The following is a 16829-nucleotide window of genomic DNA, read 5'->3' on the forward strand; positions in this document are numbered from 1 at the left end:
ATATAAGTCTTTCCAGGTTTTCTGAAGTCTGCCTGGTCATCATTTCTTATTACAAATACTTTAGATACATACCTGAAACATGCCTTGGAATCATGGCCCCAAATTCAGTGTGTATCAAGAGGGACAATGGATGTACCTGTTACTCATACCTGTGTTTAACTAAGAAAAATCCTTAAGGTTCTTCATTTGTCTGGAAGTCAGCCTTCAGCCTATTTCGTACGTTAGTTGAGGCAACTGTGTGTAGAGTCTTAAGTGTGCCCACAGTGGGAAAATAAGGAAATGCACAGAAGCTCCTCCTCCTCATCAGTTTGGTTTCTCCCTAATGCAGATATCGGACCATTGCTTGGAGGCCGAGTCCAAGATCAGTTAGGAAAACGAGTCCTCCCAGCTCTTGATGCAGTTCTAACTATGGCAGGAGGTAAGTCCCATGTTGCATATTAGTCATAACTGTGTCTCATACACAAATGATATGGCATGTGATAGGTGGAGAGCTTTTGTAGTAATTGGGATGCTTTCTACTGATATGGCCCCTCTTTCTTAACCAGGCGTTCTGTATCCTGTTGGCAGCAGTAAGGGCTGGCTTTTGTGACTTTCTCCTAATTCTGCTCTTACATGGTTACATTTATCTTTTTTATCTGGACTGCTGATTTCATTTGTCTTGGGAACTTCTGGTGTGAACATTCCCTCCACTGTTGAAAATCAAATATCTAAGGCTCATCTAGTCTGACCTGTTTCTTCTACAGATGAGGAAACCAAGACGCAGGGAAATAAAGTGATAAGCTGGAAACTGGCAATAATTTGTAATCTTAAGGGAGCGGCCTGGGATTCAGTGAGATGGGAAAGGATTTATCCATGGTCACATAGCTAGAATGTGCCGAAGACAGGATTTGAACCCTGCTTTTCCTGCCTCCAAAGCAAGCTCTCTATCCACTGTCACATTACCTCCTTTGTGTGTTTATAGCATAGTGATTTTGCTTATGTTAGAGGCATACTCCTGAAGTTATATGTAAATGTAATGGTTATAAAATGAATCATTCTAACTATCCTCTGGGAAATCAATATTTAAAAGGATCCTATACAGAATCTTTTGAGAGTCAAAGAGTTGTCCAGGTTAGCTGGAACCATTGATTATAGAAGAGAATTACTGTGTCATAGAGCACCCCACCCAAAGGACTGGTTTACATTTTAGGGATATCATGTGATCATTGATGTTAATGAAGGCAATCCAAATTATATTTAATACACTCTATTTAAGAAGACAGGAAAGTGTGTGGATCTGTCTTAGATTAGTTTCCATTTTTTTAGCATAAAAGTTTGTTGCTTGATGAGCTTATATTTACTTTAAAGTAAAAGAGCTTACCTTGTATTTACCTTTATATGGACACATTATCTTTCCCAATGTAAGAATGTAAGCTCCTTGAGGACAGGAATTCTTCCATTTTCAACTTTGTATCATCACTGCCATAGCAGGTAACTTTTACTACTTTCTCATAAGACTTACTATCCTCATGTTAAGAGTGAGGAAACCAAGAGCTCAGCAAAGTTAAGTGATTTGCCAGAGGTCTGGTAGCCAGTAAGTAGAAGAACTAGGAGGCAAACCCCCAGTCTTCTGATGCCAAGTTCAGTGTTTTCAATTCAGCAAGGACTTAGTAAGCACCTGCTATGTGTAAGGCACTGTGCCATAAACCCTTAAAATAAACCCCTGATTGAAATTTAGTCTTCTGTTTTTCAGGTTCTTAAAATTAGTTAAGCTCTTCACCTAGAAAATCAGAGAGATTTGAGAAAGTGTCTGATTTGGAATCAGAACCTGGTTTCAGATCTTCCCTTGGCCATCTTAGCTATATGACTTTGGAAAAGTCACTTACCCTCTCTTGGGCCCAATTTCTATCCTCTTCCTTCTCCTCTCCCTTCCTCTCTCTTTACCTTTCTCTCTTTCCTCTCCTTCCCCTCTTCTCTCTTCGCTTTCCCCTTTGAATGTGTATATGTACATATGTAACATCTATATGGTGATTTTCATTTGATGCTCATAACAAACCTCTATTATGGTCCTTGCTTAATGGATGAGAAACAGGCCACAGGAGACTGAGTGGCTTTGCTCAAGGTTGCACAACTAGTATGTGTCTAAGGTGACTCTTGAAAAATCTTTGGATGAAGAAGGGCTGTGACTGCATTTTTTTAAGTCCTTTCAGTCACATCCAACTCTTCATGAGGAAATTTTGGGGTTTTCTTGGCTAAGATAGTGGAGTGGTTTGCCATTTTCTTCTCCAGCTCATTTTGCAGACAAGGAATCTGAAGCAAACAGGGTGAAGTTGCTTGCCCAGGGTCATATAGCTAGTAAGTATCTGAGGCCAAATTTGAACTCAGGAAGATGAATTTTACTGACTCCAGGCCCAGCACTCTATCCACTCTGCCACCTAGCTGCCCACACAGGCTGAGATCAAAAAATGTAGCATAGTATTGTCTAGGGAAGCCTTGAGTGAAAAATGAAAATCAGATCTAGAACCTTCAGTACTGTGTTCTGTGGAGCTCAGGGATTTTCAAGGGTTCATTTCTATGACTCTGGTTGCTGTAGCATAGTGGGAAAAGTTATGTGTGTATTTGTTGGAGGTGTGGTGGGTGTGGGTCTGTGAATTATGTTGTAGTTCTGTGAATGGATTATTAAACCAAAACAGAACCCGCAAGTATGTATTTACTACCCTAGGGGGACACCTGAGATATAAGGGGGAATATTGGTTGTGATCCTGAATGTCCTAATAGGTCTGATTGTGTCCATACACTAAAAATCTTTGTCCAGATCATCCTATTTTCCTCATTATCCATCATTCTTTTGCTTTTTTTTTTTTAACTCATAGTCAAAGTGGAAAGGGCTACCAAAGGTAAAAAAAAAACCAAACCCAAACCCTCAGTTAAAATGTGTGCTCTGTGGTGTGGAGTCTCTATTCTAGTACACTGTTCCTCATTTTGCTGTATTTTCTCCGTGTGTGTGCCTAGTTATATCTGTGCTGTGCTTTCTTTTTCTTGGGTAACACAGTGACTGTTGGTCTTCATGTATGAGTTGGCTCAAGTGTCAGGGAAAAAAGGCTGTTTGAAAAAGCATTTCAAGCTCAGTGTTGAATTGAGGTGATGACCACAAGCCTTTTTCTTTGAGTAAGTTTGATAGCCTCCAACCACGCCTAGATCTGTTATTCAAGATGGAGCTTCCGTGGTACAATGCTTTATACTCTGGATACAAAAAAAGCTGATGTTTCTGTGACACTTTTAAGATTTAGAAAGCAATTCCTTTAGAATAACCCTATAAGATTGGTAATGGAAACGTTACTATCCTCATTTCCTAGATGAGGGACACTGAGGCCCAAAAAGAAGGCACAACTTTCCCAAGGTCACAACTGGCAGGTGGCACAGGCTGGACTCAAATCTAGGTCTTATGATCAAAAATCTAATAAGACTTATTCTGCCTAGTGTAGAAGAGTTCTTGGCTTGGTGTCGAGAGACCTGGGTCTTCTTCATGTGCTTACTAAGGTGTGGCATATAGTAAGTATCTGACAGATGGTTTATCTGTCTGTTTGTCTTACTAGCTGGATAACCTTGGGCAAGTTGGTAAAGTTCTCTTAGCCTGAGTGTCCTCATCTTTAAAATGAGGATAATAATGCTTTTGATATCCCTTTACAGGATGGTTGTGAGCAAAGTACTTTGTAAATCTTAAAAGTATTATAGAATTGTGAATTATTCCACCATGTCCCAATTCACAACTCCCTACCCACAGTGTAACATGATGTGACCAAGTTTGCTTGGAGTATAAGTGTTAGTATTCTTTTTACTAGCTGAGAGTTTTAACATGTTTCCACTGTATACTTTGGCCTAGCCTCAACATCCCATCAGTGAAAACCATACAACCACCACCTCCCTTGGGACCAATTCCTGGTGGTTAAAAAATACAGTTTTACTCCAATTTTCAGTTACCATAACTTTATTTGACTGCCACATAAAAAAGGCAGGTCTTGACTGGTATAATTGAGTTTACACAGTAGTTGATTCTTTAAAAGGAAAGAAAGAAATTTTTTGAACAGTATCTTTTTTTCATGTAGAAATTACCTGTGATATTGACATGTTGCTTGTTTTTTCCTGTTCATCAATGGAAACCCTTTTCTATTCTTCATAGTTGCCTGATGACCCAAAGCAAAACAGATCCCAAAAGGAGAGAAAATTGGATTAATTGTATTTTTTACATGATTTTTACATCTATAAACACCACCAAGAATCTCCATGTTGCCCTTAGTGCCCATCATTGCTTAGAATTTCTCCTCATCTCTTAATTTCAAATTAGGTCTAGGAGTCTGATCAATGTAGTCTAATTATTGGTCCAGGAAGGTAGGAAAGAAAATAAGAGAGTTGTATATTATACTGGAAGTTTAGGCATTTGATTCTTTTTGTATGAGTTTAGGTAAAATATTTCTCAGTATAAATTTTGACCCAAACCAGCTGGAATTTGTAGGGCTTGTCAGGTTCTCAATCCAATTAAACATACATTTATGGAATGCTTATTATATGGTAACTGCTAAGAGAGTTGACAGAAGTAAATAAGGGATCACGCTTTGTCCTCAAGGGCTTATAGTTTCCTGGCATGGTAGATGGAGATGGACTCCTTCTCTTGGGAGTTGTAAAGAAAGGCCTGATGAAGGTAACATTTGCCCTGAGCCTTAAACACTGAAGAATTGGTAAGATTTCGAGACACAACTCTGTGATATAGAGGAACATGACATTATGATCCCTGTCATGGTAACTCTAACCCCAATCCTATATTTTCCAGCCCATCCAGGCTCATTTGGAGCAATCATGGTGCCATTATTGTTATCCTGTAATGGCTGGAGTACCTATAGTTGGTACCAGTCATTGTCTCTTGGTTCAAACCAAAACTAGGGCTCTGAGAGAAAGTTTCTGGTATGCCAGGCATGAAGAGAAGCTGCTTCTTTATGGCCCCTTTTCTTTTCCCTGCCTTCAGTTTCCAGTATTTATTTCTGATTGCCTCTTGAAATAAAATGGCCTTCCAAATTCATAAGAGTCCCTTTAGTTATATAGTTGCCCCTTTGGTATTAGCAACAGAACCAATTGTAATTCACTGAGTAAATAGCTTCCTGTAACCTAAAACGTGTGCCTTCATGCCTACAGCGATCAGAGAAACCAGAGAGGCATTAGAGAATGTAAGTGCCTCCATGGAGATCCTGCAGGAAGGTACTAACAGACTCAGCGCCAATCTGACCAATGCCAAAGAGAACCTGAACAACACCCTCAATGATGCCGCCTGCTCAGGGGCTCAGGCCGCTTCCACCTGCGATGTTATTAGGAATTCATTAAACCAGCTGAGTATCAATGCCAACTTCAGTCGGGTAAGAAGAGTTCTTGCACCTGTAAGGGCAGAGCTTCATTACTCAAGCCTAACCATATGGTTCTGAGAGAGTAGTTTATGGGCTGAAACCATCATCCATGTGCTCCTTTTTGGTCTGGCAGCAAGGGAAAGGAAATTGAATGCAGACCTCTTTCATTAAAATTCAGTGCTGTGTATTGACCAAGAGGAAACTTGGGCATTTATAAGAGAAGGACTTTTTTGTAGATTATAAGGACCTTTTACACAAATATTTGTGTTTTATCTTTTTTTTGAGACTGGATCTCACTATCTTGCCCAGTCACTCACTGTTCTAATCCCACTACATTTCTTTTATTTATATATATATATATATATATATATATATATATATATATGTATGTTAGGCAGTTGGGGTTAAGTGACTTGCCCAGGGTCACACAGCTAGTAAGTGTCAAGTGTTTGGTCTGAGGCCAGATTTGAACTCAGGTCCTCCTGACTTCAGGGCGGCGCTCCATCCACTGCGCCACCTAGCTGCTCCCCGCTATATTTCTTTACCCCTTCTTGGGCAGCCTGGAACCTCCTGGAGGCTTACCACACTGGTGCCCAATTTAATGCTGGCACCCTATTGACTTTAGCCCTGTGGCAGCTCAGGAGAACCCCCCACCAGCCACAGCCTCCCTAGTAACACAGATTACAGGCATATGTTATCACCTTGTACATATGTAATTTTTTAAAAGAGCTAAATAGAGTCAGCCTTAGAGTCAGGAAATTCTTCTGCATCTAATGTGTACTAGCTGTGTGACTGTGGGCAGGTCCTTTAACTCTCAGTGGCTCCAAGTAACTGAAGAAGTTAGAAGTTGTTGACACATTAGTGGAGGGAACGTCCACCTTTGGCAGGGCAAGGACTGTCTTTCTGTTTGCCGTTCCCAACCCTTAGCACAGTGTCTCACTCATAGTAAATGCTTATAAATCAATGCTTGTTGATTATCTGAATGATTGATTACCAATCTTGCTGCATGTTTTGACTTACTATTTTTTTTGGTGGGGGGAATCTGTTCACTTTTTAGCTTCCACCGGTGACCTCACAGCTTGCCAAAGTCAGTGAAGTTCTTAAAATTGATTTAGCCAGTCTGGTCCAAAAGGTATGTTTTTGGAAAAATTACTGCAGATTATCCTGATCAATTTAGAATGGTCAACATGTATGGGGAGGGGGAGGCTGGCCAGGGAGAGACAAGAAAGGAAACAGTGAAATGTCAGGGAGCTATGACCATGGTGGAATTGGTGAGAAGATGCTTTGTTCAAGATAATTTCATTCCTTAATGTTAACTAGGTGGATGTCTGTATACTTTTGTATACTGCATTTCACTCATAATCTCTTCCTGGTGGGTATTCTTTCCCGCTGCTGCCTCTTGGGTCCCACCATTACCTTATTATTTGCTATTGTTATCCATGTCATTTCATAAATCTGACATTTAGAATCCTCCCAGTTTGCTAGAGGACTTCCCCTAGGGTTTTTAATATTTTTTAAGTGCTACAGCAGAACTCAGGGTGTTCACCTGTTAGACCTTGCCATAGGATTGGCCCACCATTTTTTTTTTCTTACAGATGCTCACCAATGTCATATACCTCTTACCATATACAAGTCCTCCTTCCTAATAAGCTGCAATCCTCTTTATGAAAATGCACACATTCTTCATACTATAGATGCAAAATACATAGATAGACTATATGTAATCTTGATCATGACTGCTTTACATTTTATTTCTTGAGTTTCCATGACCGTAGAATTTATCATCAAGTAATCAGCCTACTGTTGATATGCCTCTTACTATCTAATCAGTCATGTCCTTGGAAAACAGATACTTTCTGTTGCTGGGACTGTACTTGACACCTTCTCAGCCTGAGAGAACCTGCTAGAGGTTAGGCTTCTGTGCTTTGAAAAGTAAGATGCTCTCCTTGCATTATATGGTGGGACTTTATTTTGATGTGGTCAAGGTAATTTCTGTTGATGGAATCATATTTTCTAATTAATTTCTGTTAATTAAGTTTCATTGCAAGAGGGAAAAATATTAGTAATGTATCTAAGGATGTCATGGTAGAAATTTATGATAAGGGAAAGGAAGGGAGGTAGTTATGACTGGAGGAATGTATAGCTCGAGTGATGAACTGGTACCAGAAAATAATAAGAGAACCAAAAGAAGTCCGTGAGTCCACTGAGTAGACCCTTTGTGTAGAAAGAAGATGAATAGGAATTTCATAGATGAGATGGCAGGGATAGCTTGTGATTAGCTCTAATGGAAAGCCCATATTGATGAAATCTGAGATCCTTTAAAGTATGGGACAATATGCACATGTACGCAACACAAATATGTGTGTATGTATATGTGGAATATTAGCTATGTATGCATGATATAATGGGGGTGTTGCGCTTTGCAATCCATTCAAACTGACCCCACTCATGAGTGCACATGTGTGCGCGCACACACACACATACACACACACACACGTGCGCGCACACAGAGCTCAGGTATTGTCTACTATATGAATATTTTCCTGATTCCCCACCTGCTAAAGCCCTCCCTCCCAAACTACCTTGTATATTTAACTACTTTGTATTTATTTGAATTTATTCACTTTATTTTTATGAGTTATATGTTTATATATGTTACTTGTTGTCTGCCCTATTAGAATGTAAGTTCCTTACAAGTAAGAATTGTTTCATTCATTATATTTGTATGCCCAGAACAATGTTTAACACATAGTACTCAGTAAATGCTCATTTATTGGTCACTTATTGATGATTTTCATATACCTAAGCACTATGTATTCTGTAAGGCAAATTTTAACATTGATGGCCTGTGCCCTCAGGGAGCTTATAATCTTAGTTACTTCTGCAAAATGAAGTAGCTGGATAAATAAATTTCATTACTTCGCTTCAGCAAATATCTAAGTACCTGTTCTGTGTGTGAGACTATGCAGAGCACTGGGGATAGGAAGACACTGAGAAAATAGTTGCTGTCTTCACAGAGAACCTGTATTCTTTGTGGATAAATGGATAAAGTATGGGACACTGCGCGCACACACACACACACACACACAATACAGATGTATTAATGGCTTTGTGATCTCTTGACATCTCTGCCTCTTACTTTCCTTATCTTTAAAATGGGGATAATAATAGCACCCACTTGCGGTTGGGATCCCATGAGATGATCTTTGCAAAGCACTATATTAAAAAAGTAAGCTTACTGTTAGAATTATTATTAGGAGACATTCAATATGTAAACACTGTAGATAACGTGATTTGTTATAGTTTGAAGAGGAACAGAGAAGTAATGTGTGGTGGAGAGGCCTGAGGAATCAAGAAAAACTTTGCACAGGAGGTGATAGCCATGAAGGAAACAGGATTCTGAGAGTCAGAGAGGAGGCCAGAGTAGATTTCAGACTTAAAGGACAGCCATTACCAAGGAATGGATGTGAGAACTATGGCATCAAGTTTTTCAGACAGCTAGAAGTCTAGTAGTAGAGCTGGTTAGAATATGAGTATATAAAAAAGATGAATATAAAATAGGTCATTATAGCCGTCTAGAGCCAAATTATAGACTGAGGAGTTTGCGTGGTATCTCAGAGGCATTTGGGAGCCACTAAAGACTTTTGAGCAAAGGAGATGACATTACTAGATTTTTCACCTTTTTGGCAGCCATATGGATGACGGATTCAAGTGAGGAGAGGTTGGAAGCAGTGAGATCAATTCGATTATTATAGTAGCAAGCCCAGTCAAGAAAGGAGCTTGCACTTGGATGGTAGTTGTATAAGCAGTATTGAGGGGATGGATGCGAGAGATGTTATGAAGGACAAGGCTTGGCAACTGGTTGTAGGTGAGGATGAGGGATAAAGAGAACGGTCAAGAATCCCACCAAAGTTGAGGCATCATATAACTCGGAATGATGGTGTTAACATTGGTAGGAATTGAGAGGTTGAGGGGAGGGGCATCAGTTTTGCCTATGATGAGTCTGATAAGCTGAAGAGAGTTCCTAATGAGCAATTGGGGACACAGGTTTGGAATTCAGGAGAAAAACTCTTGCAGAGCATACAGATTGTAGGAGTTGTCTGAATAGAGAGTGGGAGCAGTCCAGGTCACCAAGGGAGTGAATATATAAAGAGAAGGGAACTCCTTCTAGAAGCTCAGTGGATGGCTACACATAGGAGATGATCTAGCACAGGAGAATGAAGATTGCTGGCAGATGGGAGCAGATACAAGAAATAGAAGTGTCGTGGAACATACTGGGTTAAGATCCTTCTAACTCTAAGATTTATGACCTATAACTTAATGCTGGCATGACTAGAAAAGGATATTGCACACACACAAATCTGGCCAAATACTGATAATGTTTAACTTAAGGCAGACTCAATATATGGAAATTTGCGTTTAGTGAAAAAAATAAATCATGGTAATGCTTTTTTGTACTCTGTGATACCCCTATGGGCAAAACAATAAAATAGCTTGTATAATTAAAAAACTTACCAAGATACTAAATGAATACTTGAACTGCCAATAACAGACCCAAAGAGACTTAATAAATAAGAAATTCAGTAAATACACAGACTTTTATTAGAGACATCTGAAAAGATTCCAAGAATTCTGTTTCTTAAATCTCAAGTTTAACCACATGGATACTTTGTGACTAGTAAAATTTATTATTTTGGGGGCAGCTAGGTGGCGCAGTGGATAGAGCACCAACCCTGAAGTCAGGAGGACCTGAGTTCAAATCTGGCCTCAGACCAAACACTTGACACTTACAAGCTGTGTGACCCTGGGCAAGTCACTTAACCCCAATTGCCTAAAAACAAACCAAAAACAAACCATGAAAAACAATTTATTGTTTTTTTAAGGCTAGCCCCTCTCCCACAGCTCCCTGTGGGAACAGATTTTCTAATTTTACATTGGAAAAAATTGAAAAATGTTTCAGAAATTCACTTTACATACAAATTTTCAGGAACACATTTCCATAATGACATCTTGTACCCTACTCTATATAAATTAATTGTCACTCCCTCTTCCTGAGATTGCCATAAAGATTTGTAAGCTAACATTTGCTTTGAATTTCTTATTGAAGAACATTATTCAAATTCTTTGCTAGAAAGTGACTTTTTAAAAAAATCTAAAAGGGCATCGGTGGAGTTTGTGGTTTTTAGTGTTCTGAAGAATAAGTATGAACTGTTTTTTCTTTTTTCACTGTGTGAATCCCTTTTTTTCCCCCCAAACATATTTTAGGGATATGCAGCATTTAATGATACGCCTAATTTGGTGCAGAATCAAACCAAGAATATCCTGTCAGGTGAGACTGATAAAGGACAGAGTCATTTTCCATCTCTGTGGCTGATGCTTGCATTATAATATCTGAAACGTGCTTTTGTTTGGGTCTGCTAATTTAGAGGGATTGTACTCTTGAATCCTTGGGAAATTAACCTTCTTTCACTTGAATGGTAACTATCAGATGAGGATCAATGAAACCAAATTCACAGATATTTCACTTTTTCTTCCAGTTTAATACTTTTAAGCAGTACCCCATGTGTTTACTCAACTAGTGCCACCTAGCAGTGACTTCATAATTAAGCTCCATCATTATGTCAGACCTTAGAATAATGTCATTTGGCTCATTGCCCGAAGGGCACATTAGACAACTAGTGACAATCTAAATTAACACTTGAACCCAAATGGCATTAAATTCCAACATTATTATTCTATTTGTCCTATTTAAATAATTTTTCTTATGTACCTAACACCCCATCCCACCCCCTACCTCCAATGTTTTTCATCTGGCATTGTGTTTTCACAGCACCAATTAACTCTTGAGTAAGTTACACACCTATTTTTTCCTATAGGCTTTTTAAGAAAAACATATTTTCTACAATGCTGATGAAATGGTATTTGAAGTGCACATAATTCTTGCTTAAGACTCCATAGAGTCAGATGAAATTTTGAAAAAAATTCCACTGGTCTTAAAAGTTGGATATCTATTCCAGTAGGATATGATTATTTGCCACTACAAGCAAGAAAGTATACTATAATTCATTCTTTTGGGTGTTACAGTGATAAACCGAGATTGATCATTTCACAGAGGCAACCTCTACCGATATGTATTAAATGAATCTCTCTGATTGCTAAAACCATAAACCATGTTTTCAATACCTCTTCTATTAGGCTTGCTGTCATAGCACCCTTTGAAATAACCTGGGTTATTTCAACAGATATTAAGTGCCTATTATGTATAAGGTCCTGTGCCAGTGGCTTGGAGAAATGCCAAGATAAATGCATGGTGTATACCATCAAGGACTTTACAGTCTAGTTGGTGAGATAGTCTATGTACATGGATGTATTTCTATTATAAAATACTATTTTATTCATAGTTTTAATAAAGCTGTCTTATCACCTTTTATTAAAAGACTACTCTTTTATAAAAGGACCACTCTTTATTAAAATATTTTATCCCGTTGTTTGGATTTTTTGATGATTTATATATTTTAAATGAAATCTTTCCTCCCCCAAGATATTAACAGCATTATTGTTAACGTGCGGTATGCTTCTCATATAAACTCACTAATCTCTATTTAATTTTTGCTTTCTCTTTGTGGACCTGTTCTGCCAATAAACTCAGCCCTTCCTTGTAAGTCTGGCAAAGCTGTACCCACACTATGGGACTTATGTTACCTGTTGGGTGGAATTTCCTAAAGCAAGCCAGAGTTTTCTCAGAAGGCCATTTTAAATTTAATTGAGTAGGTTCCACCTGTAATTTATTCATTTTCCTGATAAATCTCAGGCAGTTGGGCCTCTAGTGCAGAGACAGTAGTGAATGAGATGATAAAGACCATTTTACTAAAAGTGGTACTAGATCAAGTCCATAGTCATACTATTATAAAGGGGGAAAGAAATCGTTACAATAGCTGAGAAGAAAAGTTTTGAACAAAAAATTATTGGTTTGATGTCTGTCTACGGACATAGATTCTGTGCCAAAGAACCAAGGTTAGAGTTAGGTCTCTGAAGATTAGGGTACCGGCCAGAACTTTTCTATGCAATTAGCTGTCAATGTTTGTAGGATTCCCACTTAAGGCATTTTTGTAGGTGCTATGCAGAATATGAAATATATGATGCAGTCACGCCCCCCCTCCCCCAAGGACCTGTGCTGTTTCTACTTTCCTGTGTTGCTTCTGAGGCCAGGTACTGTTCCTAGACTTTTAGCAACATTTTTATAATGGTGTTCCCATTGTTTTAAAATCACACCATAATTACAATGTCACTATAGCTTATACCTTGGAACTGATTTATATTTTGGTGTTTTAAATAAAAAGAAACTATCAATAGAAAAAAAAAGTTAATCTTGAGCAGAAGATGAGAGGAAAAGAAATTCTCCTAAAAGGTAAATAAATTAGACAGCTAGGTAACACAGTGGATAGAGCACTAGCCCTAGAGTCAGGAGGACCTGAGTTCAAATCTGGCCTCAGACACTTACTTGCTATGTGATCCTGGTTAAGTCACTTAACCCCAATTGCCTCAAAAAAAAAAGGAAAAGATAAACAATCTAGTTGCATCATTTTTATAGAACTTAGATTTTGAAACAGATGGTAGACCTCCAAGGCCCACCAAGGACCACTGAAAATGAGCTCTGTCAGAGATTAATGAACTCTTAGCTAGTCTGAATACACTTAGTCAGGGAGACCTGTGGCATAGCATCCATGTGTCAGTGACTATAAGGGGTAAAAAGCCACGTGGGTAGGTGGAGGAGGATGGTTGAGCCAACTTTGGAGATCGCCTCCCCTCCCTAAAAGGTTATGTTTCTGTGATGGGGCATAGTTGGTCCAAGACCATTATTGGGATGCATGGTTCTGATACATATTTAACTCATTTCAGTTTCCAAAAACATAGTATTTGTTCAGCTAGAAGATCCATTTTGATTGAGAGGCATGGCTGATGCTTTTTGGCCGTGTGGAGAAAATGTAATAGAATGTTAAGTGCTTCAGTGTGTACCCTGAGAAAAATCATAGACTCCAAAGACCACGTTTCATCTGAGAATTAAGTAACCTGGTGGGCATCCAGAAATGTCCTTGGAAATTATCTGTCTCTGTTGGACCATTTCCTCAGTGCAGCAAATGCCAGTATAAGGTTTCATCATTTCCAAGTTAAGAACCTCTTCTTTTTTACTCAGTAGAAAAAGAAAACTCTGGCTTGATTCCACATTCTGCATTATTCAATTCTGTGTAAACAGTGTTATTTTGTTAACAACAGCTTTTTAGTGGTTTGGCTGCATTCATACTTGCCTGAGCACCTGGCTTTGTTTTGAGGATATAAGTTAAGTGAGGAGGGTTGGGGATCAGTATTGGTGTTAGTTCATGCTTTTTTCGTTTTGCTTCTAAGATGTTTTTTGGGGTTTCCCCCCTCAGGTTGGTACTTTTATAACAGAGATGTGTTTATTTTCAGATGTCAAAAGTGTTTTGGATTCCATTGGCACAAATATCACCGTTGCAGTCAAAATGCTTCCTATTCAGAAGACGATAACAGATTTCCTAATTTATCTTACTCAGACTGAGACATATATTGAAAATTATTTCCCCTTAGTTGAACAATATGACTTCTATAGGTGAGTACTTGCCTTAGAGATGTTGAAGTAGAGGAGATCTAAAGAGTATTTTTAAATTCTAAATTTTTTTGGATAGTCTTATGTGAGGAAATCCTACAATAGGGATACAGGTTGATGGTTGTTAAATCTGTATAGTCAGAAAAAATTGATGTATAACAGTTCTTGAGTGAAGGTGGACAACTTCTTCACAAAATTTCACATTTTTACAGAATTTCCGAATGGGAAGGGACCTCTGAGGCCATTTGGTTTAGCCTGTACTTGAATAAGTAGCACAGTGGATAAAGCAGCAGACCTAATCAGAAAGACCTCAGTTTAAATCAGGCCTCAGCCATTTACTACTAGCTTTGTGACCCTGGGCAAGTCACTTAACTTGTTGGTCTCAGTTGCCTCATCTGTAAAATGAGCTGGAGAAGGAAATGGCAAATTGCTCCAGTCTCTCTGCCAAGAAAACCCCAAATGGGGTCACAGAGTTGGTCACAACTGAACAACTAAAATACTTGAATAAAAATCTTCTCAATAATGCACCAGGATGGTCATTAATTAAAGCAGATGCTTAAAGACCTCCAGGGAGGGAGAAACACACTGTATTCTGAGTCAGCTGGACAGCTCAAACACGTACCATAATTTTAAATATTTAAAGTAATCCAGGAGACTATTTTTAAATAATTTATTTTTCCCCAGTTACATGTAAAGACAAATTTTAACATGTTTTTTTTTTAAAAAGTTGAGTTCCACATTTTCCAGGAGAATATTTTGATAAATCCTGCCAGTGTTTTGACAACTAGATTTGGAACTGGTAGGACCCTCAGACATCACCAGTCCTTCCGCCGTAGTTTACAGAGGAGACTACTAAAATCCATAGAAGTGATTTACCCAGGGTCACACAGTGCTAAGTAGCTGAGCCAGGATTTAAACTTAGATCCACAGACTTCCATATAGATGCTCTACCACTGTGGTAGGGTACAGACAGGGTGCTGAAGGTTGTCAAAAACAGGATAAGTCTCTGTTGCCTGGCCTGCTAGAGAGGCTTCATTGGAGGAATTAAGATTTCAATACCACAAATTCATTTTTTTTGCAATTCAATAAACATTTATTAAGTCAACTGTTTACCAGATACTGATCTAAACTAAATTGGTAAACTGGTCCTTGGGAGATTAGGAGCATTTAGATGAGTTTGGGGTGGGTAGAGAAAAGAGAATGCAGATCATAGGAAGAGCAGGCAGAGTTGGCACTAAAAATACCTAAGGGTCAGTGATGATACTCCTGTACCTAGAACTGGTGATGGCTCACATAGGCAAGGAGTAAGAGATGAAGCTGGAAAGGTGAGTTGCAGCCAGATTTTAATGCCTCTCGAAGGCCAGTTCAAGGAGTTTGGACTTTGTCCTAGAGGTAATAGCCACTGAAAATTTTTAGGAAAGAGAATGAGCCTGAAATTGCTGCTTTAGGAAGATAATGTACAGGATGGACCAGAGGGGTAGGAAGATAACCCGGAGAATGTCCAAAGAATGGCAGCCAAGATGATGAATAGCCTCTGGTTCATGTCATGTAAGGTTAGCTACATGGTTTTGCCCAGAGAAGATTGAGGAAGCATGAGAGTTGTCTTCAGATATTTGAAGTACTGTCATAGGCAGGATGGGCAGCTAGGTGGTGCAGTAGGTAAAGTGCCGCCACCTAGAATCAGGAAGACCCATCTTCCTGAGTTCAAATCTGGCCTCATATACTTGCTAGCTGTGTGACCCTGGGCAAGTCACTTAATCCTGTTTGCCTCAGTTTCCTTATCTGTAAAATGATCTCCAGAAGGAAAAGCAAACTACTCCAGTATCTCTGCCAAAAAAAATATCCCAAATGGGGTCATGAGGAGTCAGACATGACTAAAAATGACAACAACATGGGTATTAGGGATCCACCTTGTTTTCTTTGGCCCCAGAGGGCAGACAGGTAGTGGAGAGTAGAAGTTGTAGAGTGAAATGTCAGGGAATACTTCCTAGCAGTTTTAACTGTTCAGAAGTGGGATGAGCATCCTCATTCCAGCAGAGTCTAGGTGACCATATGGTCAGTAGGAATTTTCTTCCCTGTGGACCGAACTAGAAGACCACTGAGGTCCCTTCCAGGTCCCAGATTCTTTGATTCTCTGAAGAATAGAAAGATTGGGAATCCTGGTGAGGAGATTTGTAATAATGGAGCTGTGAGATCACAAGGGTCTGAACTAGGATAAGAGTCATGGCAGTGGCAAAGAAAACAAGAGAAGCAGCTTTTCTGGTGTATTGGGTATTGTTAGGTGACTGAGCTATATAGTGCTGCACAAGCCATGGCACATGGCTGACCTTCTGTTTCCTCATCTGTAAAATAGGGGGCTCTAAAGTCCCCTTCAGCTCCAAAATACAACATTTTCAAGGTACAGCCAAGGAAAATTTGGTGATTTACTACGTATGTAGGGAAGGGGAAGAGTTAAGAATGGCCAAAGTTTTAACCAAGTTACCCGGAATGGATGGTACCTTGAACAGAGAAATTCATAAAGGGGTAAAGGTGATTGTCTCAAAGTTATATCACCTCCTAGAATAGGCCATTTGCCCTGGGAATACTGGTAATTCAGTACTTAGCAGTATGGGGCACATAGTAGGTTCTTAATAGATGTTGATTGACTGATTGCTAATTTTGCTAGATTGTCTAATCTGCTTAGATTTTTTCTTCTGTGCTTTTTTCCCAGCACATGAGAAGGGAACAGTGGTGTTATTGAAGGAGCATTGGAATCCTGGAATTAGACCTAGCTTTTTAGGCCTCAGCTTCTTTCTATGTAAAATGAGGGGTTTACCATCAGTGATCTCTAAAGA

General features: G+C 39.1%; 1 protein-coding gene across 4 annotated transcripts in view; it reads left to right on the forward strand.

The window, feature by feature from the left end:
* PROM1 (prominin 1) overlaps nt 1-16829 on the forward strand; it is a 153293-nt gene that overhangs the window by 96274 nt on the left and 40190 nt on the right. For all 4 annotated transcript variants that reach the window (XM_020992810.2, XM_020992865.2, XM_020992871.2 and 1 more), the window contains 5 exons: nt 329-418; nt 5167-5384; nt 6430-6504; nt 10638-10701; nt 13839-13998. In XM_020992810.2, coding sequence (XP_020848469.1) covers nt 329-418; nt 5167-5384; nt 6430-6504; nt 10638-10701; nt 13839-13998 — 607 coding nt within the window. The remainder of the gene's footprint in view (nt 1-328; nt 419-5166; nt 5385-6429; nt 6505-10637; nt 10702-13838; nt 13999-16829) is intronic.

The sequence above is a fragment of the Phascolarctos cinereus genome, unplaced genomic scaffold, assembly GCF_003287225.1.
Source record: "Phascolarctos cinereus isolate Bilbo 61053 unplaced genomic scaffold, phaCin_HiC Scaffold_9;HRSCAF=440, whole genome shotgun sequence".
In the NCBI taxonomy this organism is placed as follows: Eukaryota; Metazoa; Chordata; class Mammalia; order Diprotodontia; family Phascolarctidae; genus Phascolarctos; species Phascolarctos cinereus.